The sequence below is a fragment of the Athene noctua genome, chromosome 1 (genome assembly GCF_965140245.1).
Source record: "Athene noctua chromosome 1, bAthNoc1.hap1.1, whole genome shotgun sequence".
Lineage (NCBI taxonomy): Eukaryota > Metazoa > Chordata > Aves > Strigiformes > Strigidae > Athene > Athene noctua.
Genome location: NC_134037.1, coordinates 1,160,519 through 1,184,364, shown reverse-complemented (window position 1 = coordinate 1,184,364; position 23,846 = coordinate 1,160,519). Strand labels below are relative to the sequence as shown.

At 58.2% G+C, this 23,846-nt stretch overlaps 1 protein-coding gene across 6 annotated transcripts; it reads right to left on the bottom strand.

Annotated features, from left to right (window-relative positions):
- Positions 1 to 834: 834 nt before the first annotated feature.
- On the bottom strand, positions 835 to 21,361 carry LOC141955811 (uncharacterized). 6 transcript variants are annotated; one of them, XM_074895361.1, is made up of 12 exons: positions 21,228 to 21,361; positions 19,049 to 19,145; positions 18,427 to 18,539; positions 6,895 to 7,020; positions 5,054 to 6,746; positions 4,634 to 4,939; positions 4,339 to 4,524; positions 3,965 to 4,025; positions 3,777 to 3,834; positions 2,185 to 3,279; positions 1,223 to 1,689; positions 835 to 1,096 (listed from the first exon to the last, which is right to left on the bottom strand). In XM_074895361.1, the coding sequence occupies exons 6-11, from the start codon at positions 4,787 to 4,789 to the stop codon at positions 1,632 to 1,634; spliced, it is 1,614 nt and encodes a 537-aa protein (XP_074751462.1). In that variant the 5' UTR covers positions 4,790 to 4,939; positions 5,054 to 6,746; positions 6,895 to 7,020; positions 18,427 to 18,539; positions 19,049 to 19,145; positions 21,228 to 21,361; the 3' UTR covers positions 835 to 1,096; positions 1,223 to 1,631. The 6 variants fall into 6 exon arrangements, with proteins under 6 accessions (XP_074751462.1, XP_074751467.1, XP_074751445.1 ...); XM_074895366.1 differs by having other exon boundaries at positions 5,054 to 6,653; XM_074895344.1 differs by having other exon boundaries at positions 5,054 to 7,020.
- Positions 21,362 to 23,846: the final 2,485 nt, after the last annotated feature.

Below are 23,846 nucleotides of genomic sequence, written 5' to 3'. Positions count from 1 at the left end.
CTCAGGAAAAGGGGGGAGCTGCTGCCTCCTGCCTGCCCGCAGTTGGGGCTCAGAGCTGTGAGGGGCCTCGCACAGGATTGTGCCCAAGGACCTCATGTTTGCAGCTCTGACGGGTCCATCCCGGGGAGGGCAGAGAAACCAGCAGACACCTGGGGAAGCCCCGCAGGGACTCTCCCCCAAACAACGCACTGGCACGGGCAGTCGGTCCTCTGGGAATCGGTGTGTACGTGTCGGAAATGACAGGAATATTCGCTGCTTTGGTGTGACAGGAGAAGCGTGTCCTTGTCTTTCGGCACGGCCCTTGGGTGGAACGATCCCCCCAGCACCCAGCGCTGCAGCACAGCCTGCCTGCCTTCTACAGCTTCCAGCTGAGCCTTCGGCGGTTCTTGTGAGGCCAAACTGACGGTAACAGCGAGTGCGCCCGGCGCTGCCAGGAAGAATTCCTGCCTGACAGTAAAGACCTTTACTGTTGAGCGAATGTGTTCCAGGTGAAAAGAGGCAAAGACCCGACGTGTGCGGTCCCCCTGTTCCTGCAGTGGGTGCCCCGCAGCCCCCGGGCTCTGGAGGGGGCAGGAGGCAGGAGCAGGGTGCAGGCAGGCACAGTCCCTGCCTGCTCTGGCAGGAGCAGCTCTGGGCCGAGCAAACGTCCCCGTCGCGGTGCCTACGGACGCGGGGCCGGACAGAGGTGACCAAGCCCGGGGGAGCTCGGAGCCAGGACCTGGGGGAGACCCGGCAGAGGCGGGGGGTCAGCAAGGGACCCACAGGGGAGGTTTGGCAAAGGGACAGGGGAAGGCGCGCATCAAGGGCTGGGTGGAAGGACCACGGCACCAGGGATGGAGAAAAGATAATTTTTTTATTGTTCAGGTGGGGTCGCCCCAGGGAGGTTCCCGTCCTACACCCCCAACTGCTGTCTCCGGGGTGCCCGTTGCTCCTCTGGAACCAGCGTTGTTGTCATCCTTGGGGGACTGGGCGGGTCCCCGGCACTTCTGCGCCGCCAGCTCCGCCATGGCACCGGGGCAGGGCTGCTCGCTGAGAGGGAGCTCGGGGACGATGTCCGGGGTAGCGGGCACAGGCGCTCGGTTCCTTCACGCTGGCACTGCAGGGGAGGGAGGTGAACCTGCTGCACCGCGGCCCCTCCGGCGGGACGGGCAGGGCTGCCCGGCGCGGGCAGGGCACGGGCTGAGGGTCTGGGGCAGGATCTGGGGTCTCTGCCAGCACTCACCATGTCTCCGGGGTTGGTGCAGGCTCCTTCCTTCCTCTGTGCTTCAGTGGTAAAGCGTCCGAGGACGGTGAGGGAGTGAGCTCAGGCCTGCCGTGAGGTGTCGGCTCTTTGCAGGGTGCTCGGGGCCGGGCCGAAAAAACTAAATTTCTGCACGGGCACTGCGTGCCGTGCCGTGCCATTCCATGCCACGGTGTGTTGTAGCACCCCATGACATTCCGTGGCAGGTCGTGCTCTGCCGTGCTGTGCCATGCCTTGCCGTGCCATGCTGTGCCGCGCTGCGATGCCGTGCCACGCCCTGCTGTGCCGTGCCGCGCCGTGCCAGGCCATGCTGTGCAGTTGGGCCGTGCTGTGCCACGCGGTGCCATGCCATGGCATTTGCAGGCTGCTTCAGGCCAGGGCCACTCAGTGCTCAGCTTCTCCAGCTCAGCTTTCTCTCTCCTCCCTCTTTTGACGGCCTCCCTCTTTCTCTGCAGGACCCCAAGAGCTGTGTGAGACGGGAGCACCTCCCAGGCCTCCACACCACCCCACACTGCCCTAGACCACCCCACACAGCTCCCCACCCCATCCCACTGCCCGGCACAGCGCGGTGCAGCCGTCACATACCCACAGCCGTTGGGCCGCCAACACGGCGCCGAGCAGGAAGCTCATCTCCGTGAGCATCAGTAGCCAGAGCATCTCGGCCGGGGTGAGCCCGTTGCCACAGGCCGGGGCTGCTGGCCCAGTGCGGCCGCGGCCTTTTATATTGGGGCAGGCGGGCGCAGCCCCTGTGTAACCTCACACCAAAACTCAGCGCGGGGCCGTCGCACCCCTCACCGTCAGCCCGGCGCCCCCAGACCCCGCTGCCATCCCGTCCCACAGAAACGTCCCCAGCACCGCAGCTGTGACAGCTGCACCAGACAGCCCAGACCCGTCCCCGTCCTCCCGTGCTGGGCTCCCCCTGCCCACGCTCCCCCCAGTCCCACCTTTTCTGGCGCGGGGCTCCTTGCGCCTCTGCCACCGTGTTGGCCGGGAGGGCTTTGGCCTGAAACTGGTGGTCGCCGGGCAGTGCCTTGTCCCCACGGGCGGTGCCGCTGGGTGCCGAACTTCCTTCCATCCACTTCAAGAAGCACTCGCAGTCGAAGCAAGACTCCAGTTCGTCCCTCAGTGTGGCGCAGACGTGGCAGAGGCGCTTCAGCTTTCGGCTGAGCCGCTGCCCCAGGCCCTCGTGCCTCTCCGAGGGCTGGGCCAACCCCACAGCGCTGCTCACCCGGGCCGGGGCCGCAGAGGAGGGTGTTTGTGCCATGTCGGCCAGGGTGCAGACAGGGACTGTGGGGGGGGGCGACTCGCCCCGTGCAGCCGGCTGCAGCTCCGCGCTGCATTTGGCCTCCCTATCCCTCGCAGGAGGAGCCCCCGCGTCCTGCCCGGCCGCTCTCATCTGCCCCTGTGCTGCTCCCGGGGCGCTGAGGACGGGGGACGGCGCCTGAGAGCTCTCGCTGGCCCAAAGGCTCCTGGGCAGAGGCGCGCTGCACTTCTTGCAGCATCGCTCCGGGGGGATTTCGGGGAACCGATGGGTTCTCTGCCAGACGTAGACGGTTTCCCCAGCCAGGACCAGCTCAAAGCCCATGCCCAGCTCCAGCTGGAGCTCCTCCCGGTGCACCAGCAGGTCCACGCTGTGGAGGATGGCGGCCAGCGTGGGCAGGTCCCGCTCTGGCAGGGGCTCGCTGCGGTGCGGGCAGCTGCCGGTGAGGCACCGCCGGCACTCCAGGCAGGTGGCGTATTCCTTGCGGATGTCTTGGGAAGCGCTTGGAGCGCCGCGATCCCGAGCCTCCTTCAGTTTTCCCAGGAGGTCGCGGCAGACTCGGGTCCCGCCCAGGGACTCCATGAGGGACGTGGCCAGCTCCTCCAGGTCGCTGCTGTGGGAGGAGGAGGGCTGGCTCCTGAGGAGCTCCGAGCTGGTGGCAGCACCGACGTTCCCATCTCGACCCACGTCTCCCGTCCCGTGGGGGAGCTCCCTCGCAGAAGCCGCGTCCCCGCCGACGCCGCTTTCCCACCCTTCTCCTTCGTGGCGCTTCCTCCGGCTGTGGGGGGAGATCCCGGCTGGAGTGTGGGGCTGCTGTGGGGCAGCCCGGACCCAGCACCCTCTCCCTGTCTTCTCCCGACCGCCTGGGTGATCCTGCCGGCCCTGCCGGCTCTGGGGTGCTCCGGGTGATGGGGGGGTCGTGGGGACACGGGGCAAGGCCAGCCCAGCAGCACGAGGGGCACAGCGAGGGGCCGGGCACCTTCCAGCCCCGGGAGAGAAGGGCCAGGCCAGGGGCTGAGGACAGAGAGGGGTGCTGGGGCCACCGGTGGGCTCTGTGGGAGGGGCCTGGTGCTGGGAAGCTGCCACCCCCCCAGGGATGCCCTGGCCCTCCCCAAGCCAGCCCCCGCTTCCCTCGGCCCCCAACGCCTTCCCGCCCTCGGCTTCCTCGGGGGTTTGGGGCCAGATCCTGCTCTCGCCCCCCCGCAGCCTCCCCAGGGCAAGGGCGCAGCTACACAGGGCAGAGGGACCCCCGCGTGGGGCTCCTGGAGGACTTACCCTGCCGTCTGGCTCTCGGTGGCCCCTTCCACGGCTTCCCAGGGGACGGAGGGGGCTCCTGGCGGAGGGAGGGAGAAAGCAGAGGGACAGTGAGCGAGGGCAGCCGGCGCGGGGGCTCTGCCGCAATGGCGTCCCTCAGCCGGGAGCCGCCGTGGAGCCCGGCGCAGCTCTGGGCCGGGGTTGCTCACCTATCGGGTCCTTCCTCCCGTCTCTCGGACAGCTCTTCTCCTCTGCAGAGCTCCCCTGTCCCTAGAACACAAGCCCCGCGTTAGTGCAGGGGGTCTCCCCTGGGCCAGGAGGAGCCCTGCCCCGCGCACGAGGACCCCGGGAAGGGGCAGCTGGAGCTCCGGGGGCAGGACTGGCCCCGGCCCCAAGCCTGGGCTGGGGCCTGAGCAGAGGGGGCTCGGTGGCTCCCGAGCAGGGGCCGTGCTGGGTGGGCAACGGCCACCGGTCACTGCTCGTGCCCCGCTTACGGGGCCTTCCCGAGCACCCCGGGGACGGGCTCTGCCCGGGGCTAAGCCCTGCCCAGGGGGTGTCGGGGGGTGCCATGACCAACACCTACCTTGGCCTTGCTCCTGGGCCAGCAGGCTGCGAGGAGGCCCATGGTGAGGACAGATAACAGATTGGAGGCACAGGGCAGCACCACCATGAAGAGGCCCCACAAGAAGAGGCTCGAGATGAAGATGAGGACAGCCAGCTTCCACTCCTCCATCCGGCGCAGAGCGTGGCAGCATCTCCTCCAGAAGTTCTGCGTGATAAGGGGGCGTGAAAGGGGTCAGCTGGGGAGGCCGAGAAAGCCGGCAGGAGGCCCCGAGGGGAGGAGAGGTTGGGGTGAGGCCGAAGCACCCCGCTACTACCGGCTTGTTGCCCCTTCCCTCCCTCTTTGAGACGTTGTCCATCTCCTGGTCCATCTGCTCTCCTGCTCGCTGGCTCCCACGCAGTCGAAGTGACAGCTGAGCCTCCCTGCCACCCGCTGAAACAGGGGCCACATTGTGATGCAATGATGATGACATCACGCTGGCACACAGTGGTTGCCATGGTGACCCAGGGCTGCGCTGGAGATTCTGAAGCCCTCAGGGCGTGGCCGCCCCAGGAAAGCCCCTGTGGTCTCCAAAAGTTCCTGCTGACTCAAACCGCTCTGGGCTGGCAGGGTTCCGGGAGAACTCCCTAAGGACCATCACAGGCAAAACAGAGTCACCTTGAGGAAGATTATCGGCATTTATTGCCGGTTAAAATTAAAGAAGGCTAATAAGAGTGAGCAACCAAAGTGAAACCACGTGCCCTGGGGGAAGGCCATCGGCATCAGCGGCGATGAGGGGCTGGGCCGGGGTGGGCCGGCGCTCTCCTCTGCTGCTCCTTTTCTCTCTCCAGTCCGTGTCAGGGGCCCTTCAGCCCCTTCTAGAAGGGCAGTGGCCACGGGGGCGGCTCTGACCGCCCCGCCGAGGGACGCGCAGTCTCGGGACCGGCGCCGGCCTCCAGCCCTTGGCTCTGGTCCCGGAGCCACGAGTGGCACCGGCAGCGGGGGGCAAAGGAGGCGGCGCGGCCCGGCCCGGCGGCGCAGAGGACACGGGGCCCCGCGGCCGTCGCTCCCCCGCAGCCCGGCCCGAGCCCCGCGCTCGCGCCTTCCCCTCACGGCCGCCGCCGCCGAGCTCTGCCGCTGCCCTGGCTGAAATGGGCCAAAAGCTGCGGAATTTCCCTCCTGCAGAGCCTGTGTGGTGAGCTGGGCCGAGCTCCTGCCCAGCCTGCCCCGCAGGTGTCCCTGCAGCCGCACAGACACCCCGCCGGGGTGACCCAGGGCCCCCGTGGCACTGACACAGCCTGACGCCTCCTTCGGGGCAGGAAGGAGAGTCTCAGGCCGCTCGGGAGTGCTGGGCTCAGGCTTCTCCCTCCTCCTCCTCACACAGGCTCAGCTGGGAGACACCTGATGGTGACAGTGACAGCTCCCGGCTTCTCTCAGGGACAGTGAAGTGAGCTCCTCCTCGAGGGCCTCTCTGTCCCTGTGGCAAACTTTCCTGTAGGAAATGTAATGAATATCTGATCTGTGTGTGAGTAAACCGACGTCCCTGACTAATCCTCGGGTGGAGAATCCCCAGGGCGACCCCAGCGCTGCTAATGAAGCATATCTGCTTGACAGTGAGAAGCTTGTTCCAGGTGAAAAGAGGCAAAGACCCGACGTGTGCGGTCCCCCTGTTCCTGCAGTGGGTGCCCCGCAGCCCCCGGGCTCTGGAGGGGGCAGGAGGCAGGAGCAGGGTGCAGGCAGGCACAGTCCCTGCCTGCTCTGGCAGGAGCAGCTCTGGGCCGAGCAAACGTCCCCGTCGCGGTGCCTACGCACGCGGGGCCGGACAGAGGTGACAGTGATCTCTCATGAAGACTTTAAAGATGTAGTGAAGCTCTGCAGGCAGAACATTAGGAGAGCCAAAGCGCAACTAGAGCTCAACCTGACTATAGCCGTTAAACACAGCAAAAAATATTTCTGTACATTCATTAAATACGAAAGGAGGATTAGGGAAAATCTCCCTCCTTTATTGGATGCAGAGGGAAAGAGAGTCACAAAGGATGAGGAAAAGGCTGAGGTGCTCAAGGCCTACTTTGCTCAGTCTGTAGCAGTGGAACTGGCCGTTCCCTGGACACCCAGCCTCAGGAGCTGGGAGATGGGGAGGGGGAGCAGACTGGGGGCAGCCCAGTTGCAGAGGAGGTGGTCAGAGACCTGCTGCACCGCCTGGATGCACACACGGCTGTGGGAGCGGAGGGGTGACACCCAAGGGTGCTGCGGGAGCTGGCAGATGTGCTCGCCAAGCCGCTGCCCAGGATTTACCTGGACTCAGGGCTGACTGGGGAGCTCCCACTGGACTGGCGGGTGGCAAATGCGACGCCCATCTGCAAGAGAGGCAGAAAGGAGGATCCAGGAAACTACAGACCTGTCAGTCTGCCCTCGGTGCCAGGGAAGGTCATGGAGCAGGTCATCCGGGGCTGTGAAAAGTCATACAATGGACAGCCAGGGGGTCAGGCCCAGTCAGCACGGGGTTATGAAAGGCAGGTCCTGCCTGGCAAACCTGATCTCCTTCTGCAACAGGGCGAACTGCTGATTGGGTGAGGGACAGGCTGTGGATGTTGTTACCTTGACTTCAGGAAGGCCTTAGACAGCGTTTCCCACAGCATTCTCCTGGCGAAACTGGCTGCTCACGGCTTGGATGGGCACAGCTTCAGTGGGTGAAACACTGTCTGGACGGCCGGGCCCAAGGAGCTGTGGGGAACAGAGTTAAATCCCGTTGGCGGCCGGTCACGAAGAGTGACCCTAGGGCTGGGTTTTGGGGCCGCTCCTGTTTAACGTCTTTACTGAGGATCTGGACGAGGGGATCGAGTGCCCCCGCAGTCAGTTTGCAGATGACACCCAGTTGGGGGGGAGTGTTGGTCTGCTCGAGGGTAGGGAGGCTGCAGAGAGACCTGGACAGGCTGAGCGAGGGGCTGAGCCCCACTGGGGGAGTTTCACTGAGGGCAAATGCCGGGGGCTGCCCTTGGGCCACAACAACCCCCGGCAGGGCTACAGGCCTGGGGAGGAGTGGCTGGAGAGCTGCCGGTCAGAGAGGGGCTGGGGGGGCTGAGAATGAGCCAGAGTGTGCCCAGGGGTGTCCACGAAATCCGGGATAAAAATAACTTACCGACTCCAATGTGATGCAGATAAGCAGACACTTGTTTATTGACGGCCGGGTGCGCGGGTGCGTGCTCTCACCAACAACGCACACCAGTCACAAGAATTATACAGTTTCTATATTATTCATTCATACATATTCATTAAGTATTCATACCTAAACACAAGAACTCCTGGAAATCATCATCATACTTCCCTCCTACTTCCGATTCTGCGCACTGAAGCTTAGAAATGTCTAGAAATGAGTCTGGGGTGTGATTTGGGTCGGTGGCCCATGAGTCGGTGGTCGCGATCTCCCCCTGCCGGAATTACCCATTACCCAGTTTCACTGTTCCTTGGCAGAGATCTGTAAACTGTGACAGTTCATTCTCCCCAGTTCTCATTACTCTCAGGTTGTGGTACTTCTGAGGCATTATCCAATGTATTCTAGGTAATAAATTACTTCTGTGTCTAGACATCTCCAACAACTTCAAACAGAATTATTTTCAATTCTAAATCTAATTCCCTAAGCAGTATCTAGGTGTACCTAGTAAATGATTACTGACCAATTCTCTGGCCTTGGTACAGGGCTATACAGAGGAATTCACAGTAGCATTGGTTTCTGGTTAGATGTGCAAAATGCAAGATGTAAACATGTAACCCTACTAAAATATTTCTGTATTCATACTGGAATCAAACATTATTAATTGTAATAATTCTGATTGGTGTCAAATCAGTGACAGGGGGCCAAGGAGGGCAACGGCATCCTGGCTTGTGTCAGCACTGGCGTGGCCAGCAGGGCCAGGGAAGGGATCTGAGCCCTGGGCTCGGCACTGGGGAGGCCGCCCCTCGATTCCTGGGTTCAGTTCTGGGCCCCTCACCCCAAAAAGGCCATTGAATGACTCGAGCGTGGCCAGAGAAGGGCAACGGAGCTGGGGCAGGGTCTGGAGCACAGGTCTGCTGGGGAGCGGCTGGGGGAACTGGGGGGGTTCAGTCTGGAGCAGAGGAGGCTGAGGGGAGACCTCCTGGCCCTCTGCAACTCCCTGCCAGGAGGGGGCAGAGAGGGGGGATGAGTCTCTGGAGCCAAGGCCCCAGCGCCAGGCCCCGAGGGAATGGCCTCAAGCTGCCCAGGGCAGGGTCAGGCTGGCTCTGAGGAAGGATTTCTGTGCAGAAGGGGCTGTTGGGCGTTGGAATGGGCTGCCCAGGGCAGGGGGGAGTCCCCGGGATCCCTGGAGGGGTTGAAGAGTCGGGCTGAGCCAGCGCTGAGGGATCTGGGGGAGTTGGGAACGGTCAGGGGGAGGGTCATGCTTGGGCTGGGGGAGCTGCAAGGGATTTTCCAACCCAGATGATTGTGGGATTTTGAGGGGACACCCCAGCACCTCCTCGCAGGGGCAAGGAGGTGGCAGGAGTGGCTGCTGGGTGTCACAAAGGGGGATCTGCCCGGCATGTGATGTCACAAAGGGGGGAGGTTCCAGCCACCTTGTGAGGTCACAAAGGGGCTCTGCCCACCTGCCCCAATATAAAAGGCCGCAGCAGCACTGGGCCAGCAGCCATGGCGTGTGGCAGCGAGCTCACCCTGGCCGAGATTCTGTGCGTAGTGATGTTCACTGAGGTGTACTTCGTGCTCGGCACCATGTTGTTTGCCCAGTGGCTCTGGGTATGTGACGGCTGCACCGCGCTGTGGTGGGGAGTGGGATGGGGTGGGTGGGGTGAGGGGCTGTGGGGGTGATGTGGCCTGGGAGCTGCTCCCGTCTCACCCAGCTCTTGGTGTCCTGCAGAGTTCAAAGCAGAAGGCAAAGCATGGGACAGCTGACGCCGAGATGGAGAAGAGCAAACAACCGACCCTGCAGAAATGGTGAGTGCTGGGGGAGGCCCCAGATCCTGCCCCAGACCCTCAGCCCGTGCCCTGCCCGCGCTGGGCAGCCCTGCCCGTCCCGCCGGAGGGGCCGCGGTGCAGCAGGTTCACCTCCCTCTCTCCTCCCCTGCAGTGCCAGCGCGACGTTGCTGAGCACAGAGCGCCTCTGCCCGCTACTGTGGTCACCATCGCTGAGCTCCCTCCCGATGAGCAGCTCCAGTTCTGCGGACACCGTCTGCTCCTTCCCGGAGCCCTGCCCCGGTGCCACGGCAGATCTGGCGGCACAAGAGCGCTCAGGACCCGCCCAGACCCCCAAGGATGATCCAGGGCTGGTGGAGAATCTGGGACCAGCCCTGGGCCAGGACCCCCCACTGGAGAGGTCAGCAGGGACCAGTCAAGAGCAGGTCTCTGGGGATGAGGGCGAAGTGGCACACAGACCCAGGGATGTGGAGCCAGACCCTGACAGTCACCAGGAGCGCGTGTGGACGCTCTTTACCACAATGTGGCTTGAGGCCAATGGAGTGCAGCTTCCTGCGCCAGACACGGACACCGAGAGGAATCCAAACACGGGGTCCTTGGAAATGGGCTGGAGCAGCTCCATGATGTCGGGCAGCAGCACCCCCGTGACCATGGGCAGCACCATCTGGGCGGCGCCGGGCGGGAGCAGCCCAGCGGAGCCCAGTCCCCAGCAGCGGGTGCCCACGGGCAGGATGCGTGCCTGGACGGCCCGGGGGCTGTGCAAGGGGGGCCGTGCCCTGCGGGAGTCCCGTGCCCAGCTCTGCAGGCGTGTCAGCGCCTGGTGGAAACGGGACCGGCAGTGCTGCTGCAGGTGCTCCCGCAAGCCCCTGAGGCAAAACTATCCCTGACTGCAGCGGGCAGCCTGGAGAGAGCAGTTGGGGGTGTAGGGCTGGGGAAGTCCCTGCAATGAATTCACCTGAAAAATAAAATATCTTAAAATATCTTTCCTCCATCCCTGGTGCCGTGGTTCTTCCACCCAGCCCTTGATGAGCGCCCTCCCCCGTCCCTTTGCCAAACCTCCCCTTTGGGTCCCTTGCTGACCCCCCGCCTCTGCCGGGTCTGCCCCTGATGCTGGCTCCGCGCTCCCCCGGGCTTGGTCACCTCTGTCCGGCCCCGCGTCCGTAGGCACCGCGACGGGGACGTTTGCTTGGCCCAGAGCTGCTCCTGCCAGAGCAGGCAGGGACTGTGCCTGCCTGCACCCTGCTCCTGCCTCCTGCCCCCTCCAGAGCCCGGGGGCTGCGGGGCACCCACTGCAGGAACAGGGGGACCGCACACGTCGGGTCTTTGCCTCTTTTCTGAAATTCTGACACCTGGAGTCGGTCTCTGAGCCTGTGCTGGGGTCAGGACTGGCTGCCAGCTCGGGGTGCAGGACGTGGAACTGGCACACAGCACCTGGTTCCTTCATGAAATTCCCACTGGAAAACCATCAGAGCAAGGGACACCGGTCTTGCTACAGCCAGCCTCCCATAAACTGTTCCTGCAGCGCCCTCCAAAGGCAGCAGGAGCAAGGACTCTGTTTGCTAGCTGGTCTGAGTCCTGGGGACAGGGCTGAAGGAAGGAGCCGGTCCCTTGGGGACTCCTCCAGTGAAGCAGGACAGGTTTCCCCCAGGGAGGCACACGGAGTGGATCAGACAACAACCGAGGCTGGAACGGTTTGGGGAAATCGCTGGCTCCCGCTCACAGCAGGATTAACTGCAACATCAGAGCAGGTCACACAGGGCCTTCTCCGGGCGTGTGCTGAGTATCTCCAGGGAGGAAGGTCTCTACAACACCCTGCCCTAGCACCTGACCACTCTCACTGCAAAAACCTGAATACCTCATCTCTCAAATGAGCACGGGCAGGAGGAGATCAGAAAGCAGACAGTGTGTAGTACTGCAGTGGCACCTGGGGAAGCTGCCAGCCTTGACCTGCAGAGCTCTGTGAAGATCCCACGGGGGCAGGTGTCGGAGACGACTTGTAACCCCCGAAACAAGGACTGAGAGAAGCAGCCGGAGGGTAAACTTGGTAAAGACAAGGGATGGGGGGGGCAGGGGCCCTCCGAGCCTTTCCAAGAAATGTCTCCAGCACTCCCAAGTAACAAAACTACAGACACGGGGTGGGTACTGTGGAGTCTGGATAACGCAGGCTTGGTGCTCGAGGTCAGCACTTGCTCATCTCTTGTGTGACTCGTGGGAGAAAACTCGCCTGGACAGCACAGGATGCGGCTGGAGGAGGGAGCCCTGAGGAGACAGGACGGTTCTGCGCTGGGGCATCCTGTAAAGTTTTGTTACTGATTTTATTATCAACTGAAATTAAATTGTGTTTGATTTTAATATAAGTATAGAATTAAGGGATATTTTAGTAAAATAATTAAATAAATTAGTTAAATAAATTAGTTAAATTATTGGTTAAATAAATTAAATAAATTAGTTAAATAGTTAATAATTTCTTGGAAGTTGTATGCTTATGTATGAAGACTTAATGAATATGGATGAGTAAGTTCTAGATAAGGTGTGTGATTCTGGCGCCTGGCACGTGTTGTTGGTGAGAGCGCTCCCCTACACGTCCGGCCGTCAGTAAAGAAGTGTCTGCTTATCTGCATCACATTGGAGTCGGTAAGTTATCTTCATCCCGGATTTCGGGGACAGTTTCTGGCACCCCAGATGGGACCTCGCTGAGAGACCGGAGGAGTCGGGGACCTGATCGGTTCCAGCCGGCACCGAGGATTTCTCGGGGACACCCATCGATCCCCGATCCATGCGGCTCTCCGCGACGTCCCCTGGATTTTGGTAAGACACTTCTCTTTTGTACTGGGATAAGTGGGTTAGAGTCCCACCAGTAGGAGCGGGTTAGAGTCCCACTGTACAAGCCTGCCTGTCAGACGCGGCGAAAGCTGCGCAGGGTTGGGCTAGAGGATCCTCGTGTATTGGAAGCCGAGGCCTCTGCCCGTAAGACACAAGCGAAAGCTATTGCAGGGTTGGACAGCTGGATTTGGAAACAAGAGACCCTATACGCTGTAGAGTTCTCAGAAGGAGTGCATTTAATTGGAAGTTAAAAGTTTTTATGCACTCAGTTGTGGTACTGGTTGTTTCGTCAATTGAATATTGTACGGTAATTAAGAATTGTGTTGTATTGTGTTATATACCTTTGTTTGTCGTAGTAACTGTAGAAAGGTGTGAGCGTGTTTGTGAGCGTGAGACGTGCAACTGAGCACGAAGCGGGTGTGGGGTTCGGATCCGCGGTTCTGTTATCCCGCGCGGGGTGCAGCCGGAGAAGGACGAAGCGATAGGCTTGAGCGAGTGATCGATTGTATATTGTGTTAACAAAGTAACTGAACCATGGCATCTACGCTGACTCGTTTGTTTAAAAGCAAAAGGATGTGTAATCTGGCTGCAAATGACAAAGTTCTGAAAACTTCTCCGTTAGGATGTTTGTTAGCACACTGGGGAGAGGTACATGATGATTTGAGGAAAAGTCAGATGACTGAATATTGTAATCGCTGGTGGCCTCTGTATACTCTGGGTGATCAGGGAAAATGGCTCGTGAATGGGACACTGCATTATAATACCATTCTGCAGTTAATGCTGTTTTGTAGAAGAGAAGGGAAATGAAGTGCCGTATGTTGATTTTTTTTTTTTCCTATTTAAGACAAAGGAAGGATTGGCAGAAAGAATGTAAGCTGATTAGTAGGGATAATTTAGTAATGGCTATAACTTTTGACGATAAAAAGGTGAAAAAGTGTTGTTCAACATGTGAACTTGAAAAGATTGTTTGAAGGAAAGAATTGCTTCTACTGAAAAGGATGGAGGGCCAGAATTAGATATATCCCCTCCACAGGGAGAACGGCATCGGGGGCGAGAATATAGAGAACAGGTAGAGGAACCTGAGAGTAGCGGACTAGAGGATGTGGATGAAGGGCCGTCTGAGGTTGTAATTCATACCCCTGCATCTCGAAAGAACTCGGCAGCAGGTACAAACAATAGCTCCCCTGCGGCAGGGAGCTGGCAACGATGGGCCGGTGTATGTGAAAGTGCCTTTTCAGTGACGGATTCGATGGCTTGGAAGCAGGCAGCAGGAGTGTACAGAGAGGATCCGGAGAGAACAGGCAGAGTGGCAGATACTATCATCAGAACACAGAACCCGGACTGGAGTGATTTACAGGTGATTTTAGCTAATGTGTTAGATGATACAGAAAAAAACAGATGGTATTGGAGGCTGGCAAAGCACAGGCAGAAGTGACTGTATTGAGTGGGACAGCAGGTGGAATATTAGAGCAGAACTTTCTGTCTGGGGATCCGCAGTGGGGATCCAAATAATGTGGAGCACAGAGAAAGACTGAGTCGGTATCAGAAATGGGTTTTACATGGAGTTAAACACGCCATGCCTAGGTTTCTGAACTGGTCTAAATTGTATGAGGTGAGACAAGATAAGAATGAATCTCCCTCAGCGTTTCTGGGAAGACTAAAAGAAGCTGCCAGAAAGAATAAATACTGATTTGAAAGTAGAAACTGAGGCAGCTCAGATATAATTGGCTTGGATTTTTATAGAACAATCGGTACCAGATATAAGAAAGAAACTGATGGATAATTTTTGAAATATAAACTCTTGGGGGAGTGTGAATCTGAGGATAAAACTCTCATTCTACCAGTCAGAAAACCGTCGGGTGAATATAGGTTAGTGCAAGACTTCAGAGCAGTGAATCACATAGTTAAGGGTATATATCCTGCAGCAGCAAATCCTTGCACGCTGTTAACAGCTTTAAAGGAGACTTATCAGTGGTTTACAGTGCTGGATTTAAAAGATGCTTTCTTTTGTATGCCTTGGAGAAGGAAAACAGAAAATTGTTTGCTTTCGAGTGGGAAAATCCACAAACAGGACAAAGATGCAGCTGACATGGACAAGACTACCCCAAGGATTTAGAAATAGCCCGATAATTTTTGGAAATCAGCTGGCAAAAGAGCTTGAAACACGGAAACAGGACAAACCAACACCTGGACATTTGCTTTTACAATATGTGGATGACACACTGATTGCTACAGAAAAAAAAAAGATTTACCTACATACAGGTAACAATAGATCTTTTTAATTTTCTGGCACCGAATGGGTACAAGGTAGCCAGGGGGGAAAAAAAAAAAAAAAAGCGCCCAAATAGCTTGTCAGACTGTGATATATTTGGACTTTGAGATTTCAGAAGGGCAGCGGCAATTAGGAACAGAACACTGAGAAGCCATGTGAGCCCGAAAATATTCATGAACTCAGAGCATTCTTAGGAATGACAGGGTGGTGCCGCCTCTGGATCATGAGTTATGGTCTGACAGCTAAACTGCTACATGAGGCCCGAAGAACTCTCCTTCGACATGGGGCCCACAGCAACAACGGGCTGTCACAGAACTGAACCGCTTTAATGCCTGCGCCTGCCTTAGGACTTCTGGACATCACCAAAGGCTGTGAGCTGTTGGCTCACGAAAGACAACGCCTGGCACTGGGTGTGCTGACTCAGAAGACGGGAAGCTGGAAACGACCTGTCGGATACTTCTCTAAACAACTGGACACGGGGAGCAAAGGGTGCCCAAACTGCCTTCGAGCTGTGGCTGCAACAGTGATGCTCACACAGGCAGCTCAGAAATTAACTTTGGGAAGCACAATAACAGTCTGTGTCCCACAGACGGTGATAACTGGTTTAGAACAGAAGGGGGGACATTGGCTGTCTCTGAGCTGAATGATGAAGTACCAGGTAGTACTGGCTGAACAAGATGGTGTGAGTCTAAAAACAACTAACCTGGTAAATCCTGCAGTGTTTTTAAGTTCCACACAGGAAGAAGAGCCACTGGAGCAGGACTGCTTGGCTGCTATCGAGTATGTTTATTCCAGTCGAGAAGATCTGAAGGATGTACCCTTGGAGCAACCAGACTGGGAATTGTACACAGATGGCAGCAGCTTTATGGAGCAAGGAGTTCGATACGCTGGGCATGCGGTAACAACAGACACCACAGTTAGAGAGGCAAAGGCACTGACGAGTGCCACATCAGCTTAGAGATCAGAACTCATTGCTTTGATTCGAACCTTAGAACTAAGGGAAACGAAGAAAGTAAATACCTGGACAGACTCAAAGTATGCTCTTGGGGTGGTACATGTCCATGGAGCTTTGTGGAAAAAAAAAAAATTACTGTCCTCTCAGGGATCAAATATTATGCATCAAAATTACATTTGACAATTATTACAAGCAGTTCAAAAACCAAATCAGGTAGCAATCATGCACTGTAAAGCACACCTAATTAGGAACACAAAAGAAATTGCTAGAAGTAATTTGGCCGACCGGACAGCAAGAGAACGAATATTTCAAATGGCATTAATTCCCTCCAAAACAGTAACCCCTCACAGACGAGCAGTAGTTCCACCTTTGTTAATAAAAGAAAGAATGCAAACCAAACCTCAAGAATGTCATTAGGGAGCAGAAGCTTTAGTAACTTCTTTACAAAAACAAGTTTTATCTGTCAAGATGATAGACATGGCTAAATTAATAACTGCAAAATGTGACGTATGTTTGAAAAACAATCCAGTAACCAGGAAAAGAGTTCAAACGGGTAGATTAAAATTAAAAACTTGGGACAGTACCTGGATTAAAGGCGTGTTTGCAATCCTTCCCCCGACAGTAGACAAAGGCACTACCCGACAAGGAAAGGGACATGTAGTACCATGGTAGAAATGTGAAAGGGTGTATGATTGCAGCAATGCAGACTTAATAATTCAAAGAATTCCTCATTTGGCAGCTGCTTTAAAGTTTGGCTGTTATTGTCGAGGTGTTCATAATAACCTCACCATGACTAGTCTCTTTACACCCAGAAGAGGATACTCCTCTAGTTGTAAGAAATCTGCCATTCAGAGCCCAGGGCATTTAGTTTGGGCATTAAGTGATGGCACCCGGACAACCCACTTACCGGTAGATGGTAAGGTGAAACAAATTACTTTAGGCCTGCCAACACTGTGTCCGATTGGGAAGAAATCACCACTCAAGGGATCCCTGGAAAATTTAAAATTACATCGAATCAAAAGGTCTGAAACGGATGATGACGCTTGGAATGAACCAACAACAGGAGTAAAAAATTGGCTGGGCTTTAGAGTCTGTTTGAACCCAACAGCGTCCTACAGGAATAGAGAATGGCTTTATCACTTAACAGGACAAGGAGAAAAATTGGCCGATGTTACAAGAAAAGGATTTCAAGAATTAAACATCCAATTACAGGTAACTTCTAGAATGACACTTCAGAACAGGATGGCACTAGACATGCTTCTGTTGAAAGAGCATGGAGTGTGTGGATATCTCAAAGACAGATTGGACCATTGCTGCATTCATATCCCGAATGTTACACAGGATGTAGAACAGGATTTAGATCTGTGAGGCAAAATCGGAAAAGAAACAGAAACCATTCGAGAAGATATGTCAGAAGATCGGCTAGGAAACATTTTTAGTGGATTAGGATAGAATTTGAGCTCTTGGCTGAAATCCTTAATCAAAATTCTGTTTTTGCTATGAACTGTCCTGTTGATGATTATGTTGGTAACATACAGTTTACTAATAGGCTGCAATATATCGTAGAATGATGAGAGAAGTACCCACTATGCCACCAGGCTACAGCGCGCCACCACCATCATCTGGCAAGACAAACTTTGGCCTCAAAGATGAAAATGAATAAAAGTGTGAAAGTATTGAAATGATTTTCAACACCTTCAAAGGGGGGAAATGTTACTGATTTTATTATCAACTGAAATTAAATTGTGTTTGATTTTAATATAAGTATAGAATTAAGGGATATTTTAGTAAAAATCATTTTACATTTATTGTAGTTTGAATCTAGCAACTGACTGCTCCTCTAAAATCCCCTGTACAGCCCCGTACCAAGGCTGAAGGGACTGGTCACAACTGTTTAGTAGGAACGGTTAGAACCCAGGTAACGAAACACGAGGTGATTTGTAACCTGATTTATAATACATGTACAGGACTAGAAGAATGCAAGTAGCTGTCAAGGTCCAGGATGAACGGGAACTGAGGGCAGTGACCGTAACAGCTGGCAGGTACCTGCCAAGAAAACCGTGTCCTTAAGCAAAAGGTAATTCCGGCAGGGGGAGATGGCGACCCCCGGCTCACGGACCACCTGCTCCCATTACACCCAGAGCCATTTCTAGACATTTCTAACCTCTACTGCGCAGAATCGGAAATAGGAGGAGAATATGTGAATGATTTCCTGGAAGTTGTATGCTTACGTATGAAGACTTAATGAATATGGATGAGTAAGTTCTAGATAAGGTGTGTGATTCTGGTGCCTGGCACGTGTTGTTGGTGAGAGCGCTCCCCTACACGTCCGGCCGTCAGTAAAGAAGTGTCTGCTTATCTGCATCACACTGGAGTCGAGAAGTTATTTTTATCCCGGATTTCGGTGACAGTTTCAAGGGGCATCTGTCCCGTGAGCGATCTTTGCTTCATTATCCACAAAACGTGTATTAAAGTTGACATCCCTGAATATGCTAATAAAGACTAACGAGATCATGCTAATTACAGCACCCCAGGAAGCGCCTTGCCCCTCCCCACACCTATGACACGTGATATGTAGATCAATCTGGGGGAAGGACCCGAGGAAAGCGTGTATAAATGGGGGGGGGGGGGCAAGGATAACGGTGATGAGCAAGTGAAGAAGTGAAGTGAAGCAGGTGGATGCATCCCTGAACCCTCCTTGGCAGAACCAGCGCAGGAACCTGGACTGGTGATCTCTCTCCCTCTCTTCCCATCTCTCTCTCTCTTCTTCTCTTTTCCCCCTTGTTATCATTAAGGGACGCAAGGCGTATCATATCCCTTGCCATAATTTGTTCTTCACTTAGTCAGTTATTGTGTATCCAGTCAACACACTGTGGGAAATGAAGAAATGTTTATGTCTGCACTTTGAGACTTGTCTCACCAATCTCTGCTCCGTTGGGGATTTATGAATCTACGTCACTTGTCTCCCTCTTTGGAGCAGGACGTGACAGCAGGTGGGACCTGGAGGTGCCTAGATTTTCCTTCTGAACAGCACAGCCCTAACTGCCAAGTGTTTCTGGATGACCAGCATTAGGATGTCCTCAGAAAGCTGCACCAACATCCTTCCCAGCAGCGCCGACCCGCGGTGCAGTCTCTTACCTCTGCAGCTTCAGCTCTGCCTCCTCTGCCCTCCTCTGTGTTTCCCTCAAGTCAGCGGCCACCCGGGTATTTGTCACCATCTGCGTGCCATCAAAGAGCAGCTTGGCCAGCCTCTGTGAAGGAAGCGGCACACATTTCACACCCAAAGACCTGCGTTCTGGAGGGAGGGATGCTGCAGGAACCCTGCCTGCCCAGGGTCTGGCTCCTGTCCCCATGCTGAGGTGCCTGTGTGGAGCCCTAAGCTCTGTCTTCCTGCTACGGCAGGATCGATGAGCACCCGCGGGCCTCCCTCTCCTGGAAAGCCCCGCAGGCCATCAGCGCCAAGAGGAACACGCTCAGAGCACCCCCCTCTCTCACTTCCCCCGTGCGTGCAGATGCGGTTAGGCACGGCGGGGTTTTGGTTTGGATGCTTGGCGTCACTCCTACGCCCTTACAATCCACGGGAAATCCTACCCCTAGGATCCAGCCCCCAAATCCCCCACCACCCAGTCCTGAGGAGTTCCTGTCCCTGCTGCTTCTCACATAAATGCTGCTGTGTGACACTAAGCACTGTACAAAGCTAAAAGAAGGGTAAAGCCAAATATCAGGGACCCAAGAGGATCTTCCCCTCCTACCGCCACACCTGCCTGCACTCCTCAATGTGCTTGTGGCTCTTCCTCTGCTCTTCCTCCTCCTCCTCCTCAGGCACATTTGGCTCCACATCCTCTCCAAGGGCCTCCCTGGGGCAGAAGAGGGAATAAGACTGAACGTTTTACACCACATCATGCTCGGGGATGCCCTTGAATCCGGCATCCCAACCCAGACTGCATGGTTCAGCGCAGCACACTCTGCTCTCTCTTCCCCTCAGCAGGCTTAGTCCCAGGCCAGCAGGTCCCTGCAGATGCAGAAAGGAGGCAGGAAAGGTGGGGACAGCCGCCCAGAGGGAAAACAGCGTCCAGGCTTCTTTTTCTACATCTGGGACTGCAGCCCAAGGCTAGTTACTGCTTCAGCACAAGGCTGGGGAGGCTCAGCCTCTGTTTGCTTTCCAGGTGGGGATGGGGCAGGCATGGGGCAGAGGCTGTCAGGGGGCAGCCCTTAGGTGGCTGGGGGGGACCCCGGCTTGGCCATGAAGACAGCCAGCTTCTGTCCGGAGCCATTCCAGCATTGGCACTGATCCCATGGCCCAATATCCCCCAGGCTGGAGGGGCCTCTAAGGCTTGGGAGAGGCCCCCACTTCAGTCCTGCTTCGGGGAAAGGTGTGTGCCATGGCTGGTGAGCCCCAGGTCTGGGAACAGCAGCCTGCTCCAGGATGCCACTAGTCTGATGCAGATTTTGTCCAGGGGGGCAGCGGGTCCATGGCAGGGGAATCTCTTGGGGAAGGGGGTATTGCTGCCTCAGTGCTGTGCCTCGGACAGGGCGGGGATGTCCTTGCCTTTGGGATGAGCAGACATCGGGAGGTCCCCGTGCTCCTAATATCTGGCAGAGAACGGGGAGCGTCTCTGGCTTGGGATTCAGGGGAGCGCCAAGGCCAGTTTGGGGAGAGATCCCGGGTCCCGTGAAGGCTGGCAAGGCCACATCGGGTGGCTGCCCCCCGCCAGTTTTTGGTAGGGGTCCTGGCCCCCGTGCCGTTGTGGGACAGGGGATATTCTGACACCTGGAGTCGGTCTCTGAGCCTGTGCTGGCCCGGGCTGGGGTCAGGACTGGCTGCCAGCTCGGGGCGCAGGATGTGGAACCGGCCCCGGCCTGGGGGTGGGGGCATCAAGCCCGGCACCGTTCTGGGGAGGGGAGATCATCTGTGACCTGAACCGGGCTGTGGGGAGAAGGTGAGGGACTTGGTGCCGGTCCGGGGCAGGGAGGGGCCTGGACCCGGCTCCGATCTGGGCGGCGGGGGCGGCTGGGGGTCAGGCCCACGCAGCCGGGGCACCGGGGACGAGCGCCGCTTCTCGCCGGGGCTCGGCATCGAGGAGGGCGGCGACGCGAGGGCGGCGGGCGGCGACGCGCTCCTCGGCGCCGGGGTCGGGGCCGCGGGGGCTGAGGGCCGGGGCCGGGCCCCGCCGAGCCGCCTCCGCGCCGGCTCCCCGCCTCACGCGGCCCCGCAGACACAGCGCATGCGCGGCGCGGCCGGACCGGCCCCGGCGGCGCCGGGCAAACGGCGGCGCCGGGCAAACGGCGGCGCCGGGCAAACGGCGGCGCCGGGCAAACGGCGGCGCCGGGCAAACGGCGGCGCCGGGCAAACGGCGGCGCCGGGCAAACGGCGGCGCCGGGCAAACGGCGGCGCCGGGCAAACGGCGGCGCCGGGCAAACGGCGGCGCCGGGCAAACGGCGGCGCCGGGCAAACGGCGGCGCCGGGCAAACGGCGGCCGCGGGGCCCCGTGTCCTCTGCGCCGCCGGGCCGGGCCGCGCCGCCGCCTGGTGCCGCCCGCACACACGGGCGGCAGCGATCGGGGCTTCTCCGACAGCCCGCTCGAGCCCGGCCGCCGGGGGGTGAACGCGCAGCCGGAGCCCGGCGGCCCCGACCTCGTGCTGCTCCCCGCGCCGGGGGAAGGGCCTTCCCCGGGGTGAGGAGTGGGGGGGTTCGGGTTGAGCCCGCGGCGGCCTCAGCGGGAGGAGCGCGGGCCTTACGGCTGCTCTCAATTAGACAGCCCCCCACCAAAATAATGACAAATTACGACGAGCGCAGGAAACTAGCTCTCCGTAAATTGCAGGTTCGAATGTCTGTGCGCGGAGAACAGAACAGCTTTCCAGGGTTCAACGGCACCCCAGAACGCAGAACAAAGAACTCTGTGGGGTTTAACGGCCACCCCAAACGCTTGATCACTCACCTGACAAGCGAGGGCTCTCCACCTCGAGGACCTGCTCAGGGCAGCGCCCCGACCCAGATCACCTGGAGGAGCTTCCTTGGGCGACGTCCCGACCCCAGGGGAGAGTCCTCGACCGACGGCAGCGAGCTGCTCCAGGGGAGGAGCTCAAAATGGCTGCCCGAGGGGAGGAGCTCAAAATGGCTGCCCGAGGGGAGGAGCTCAAAATGGCTGCCCCAGGGCTCCATTGACACCCAGCCCCAATCTGACCTGTGCCCCGTAGCGGCTCCCGTTGGCCAAAGGCCCCAACTGCCGGGAAGCCCCGAGAGCAAAGGCAATCAGGAGCTGCTCCGCTCCAGCGGCCATGGAGCCCGATCTTCACTGGGGGGGACACCTGCCACAGCCTGCGCTTCCATACTTGCACGTGCTGATTAGCGCTGGCTCAGGGAACGGCCGGATCAGCTCCGGCCGAGGGACCTCTGACTCTTCTGCCACAGCCACGGCGGCTCTTTTTCTGCCAAAAGGTGGTTTGGGTTTGGAGTCCTGAGAGCTGGGATTTGTGAGTGCAAAGTCTCAGGAAAAGGGGGGAGCTGCTGCCTCCTGCCTGCCCGCAGTTGGGGCTCAGAGCTGTGAGGGGCCTCGCACAGGATTGTGCCCAAGGACCTCATGTTTGCAGCTCTGACGGGTCCATCCCGGGGAGGGCAGAGAAACCAGCAGACACCTGGGGAAGCCGCGCAGGGACTCTCCCCCAAACAACGCACTGGCACGGGCAGTCGGTCCTCTGGGAATCGGTGCGTACGTGTCGGAAATGACAGGAATATTCGCTGCTTTGGTGTGACAGGAGAAGCGTGCCCTTGTCTTTCGGCACGGCCCTTGGGTGGAACGATCCCCCCAGCACCCAGCGCTGCAGCACAGCCTGCCTGCCTTCTACAGCTTCCAGCTGAGCCTTCGGCGGTTCTTGTGAGGCCAAACTGACGGTAACAGCGAGTGCACCCGGCGCTGCCAGGAAGAATTCCTGCCTGACAGTAAAGACCTTTACTGTTGAGCGAATGTGTTCCAGGTGAAAAGAGGCAAAGACCCGACGTGCGCGGTCCCCCTGTTCCTGCAGTGGGTGCCCCGCAGCCCCCGGGCTCTGGAGGGGGCAGGAGGCAGGAGCAGGGTGCAGGCAGGCACAGTCCCTGCCTGCTCTGGCAGGAGCAGCTCTGGGCCAAGCAAACGTCCCCGTCGCGGTGCCTACGGACGCGGGGCCGGACAGAGGTGACCAAGCCCGGGGGAGCTCGGAGCCAGGACCTGGGGGAGACCCGGCAGAGGCGGGGGGTCAGCAAGGGACCCACAGGGGAGGTTTGGCAAAGGGACGGGGGAGGGCGCGCATCAAGGGCTGGGTGGAAGAACCACGGCACCAGGGATGGAGAAAAGATATTTTAAGATATTTTATTTTTCAGGTGAATTCATTGCAGGGACTTCCCCAGCCCTACACCCCCAACTGCTCTCTCCAGGCTGCCCGCTGCAGTCAGGGATAGTTTTGCCTCAGGGGCTTGCGGGAGCACCTGCAGCAGCGCTGCCGGTCCCGTTTCCACCAGGTGCTGACACGCCTGCAGAGCTGGGCACGGGACTCCCGCAGGCCACGGCCCCCCTTGCACAGCCCCCGGGCCGTCCAGGCACGCATCCTGCCCGTGGGCACCCGCTGCTGGGGACTGGGCTCCGCTGGGCTGCTCCCGCCCGGCGCCGCCCAGATGGTGCTGCCCATGGTCACGGGGGTGCTGCTGCCCGACATCATGGAGCTGCTCCAGCCCATTTCCAAGGACCCCGTGTTTGGATTCCTCTCGGTGTCCGTGTCTGGCGCAGGAAGCTGCACTCCATTGGCCTCAAGCCACATTCTGGTAAAGAGCGTCCACACGCGCTCCTGGTGACTGTCAGGGTCTGGCTCCACATCCCTGGGTCTGTGTGCTACATCGCCTTCATCCCCAGAGACCTGCTCTTGACTGGTCCCTGCTGACCTCTCCAGTGGGGCGTCCTGCAACGTCGCGCTGGCACTGCAGGGGAGGAGAGAGGGAGGTGAACCTGCTGCACCGCGGCCCCTCCGGCGGGACGGGCAGGGCTGCCCAGCGCGGGCAGGGCACGGGCTGAGGGTCTGGGGCAGGATCTGGGGCCTCCCCCAGCACTCACCATTTCTGCAGGGTCGGTTTGGTTTTCTCCAGCTCTTCTCCCATCTCCATTAATCTCTGCAGGACACCAAGAGCTGCGTGAGACAGGAGCAGCTCCCCGGGCACATCACCCCCACAGCCCCTCACTCCACCCCACCCCATCCCACTCCCCGGCACAGCGCGGTGCAGCCGTCACATACCCAGAGCCACTGGGCAATCAACATGGCGCCGAGCAGGAAGTACATCTGGGGGAACATCAGTAGCCAGAACATCTCGGCCAGGATGAGCCTGTTGCCAGATACAATGGCTGCTGGCCCAGTGCGGTCACAGCCTTTTATACTGGGGCGGGCGGGCGGAGCCCCTTTGTGACGTCACAGGGCGGCTGGGATCCCCTTTGTGACACCCGGCAGCCATCCCTGCGCCACGTTCTCCCCCCTGCGAGGGGCTCAGGAGGCGCTGGGGTGTCCCCCTGGGAATCAGGGACCCCGGTGTCGGCCCG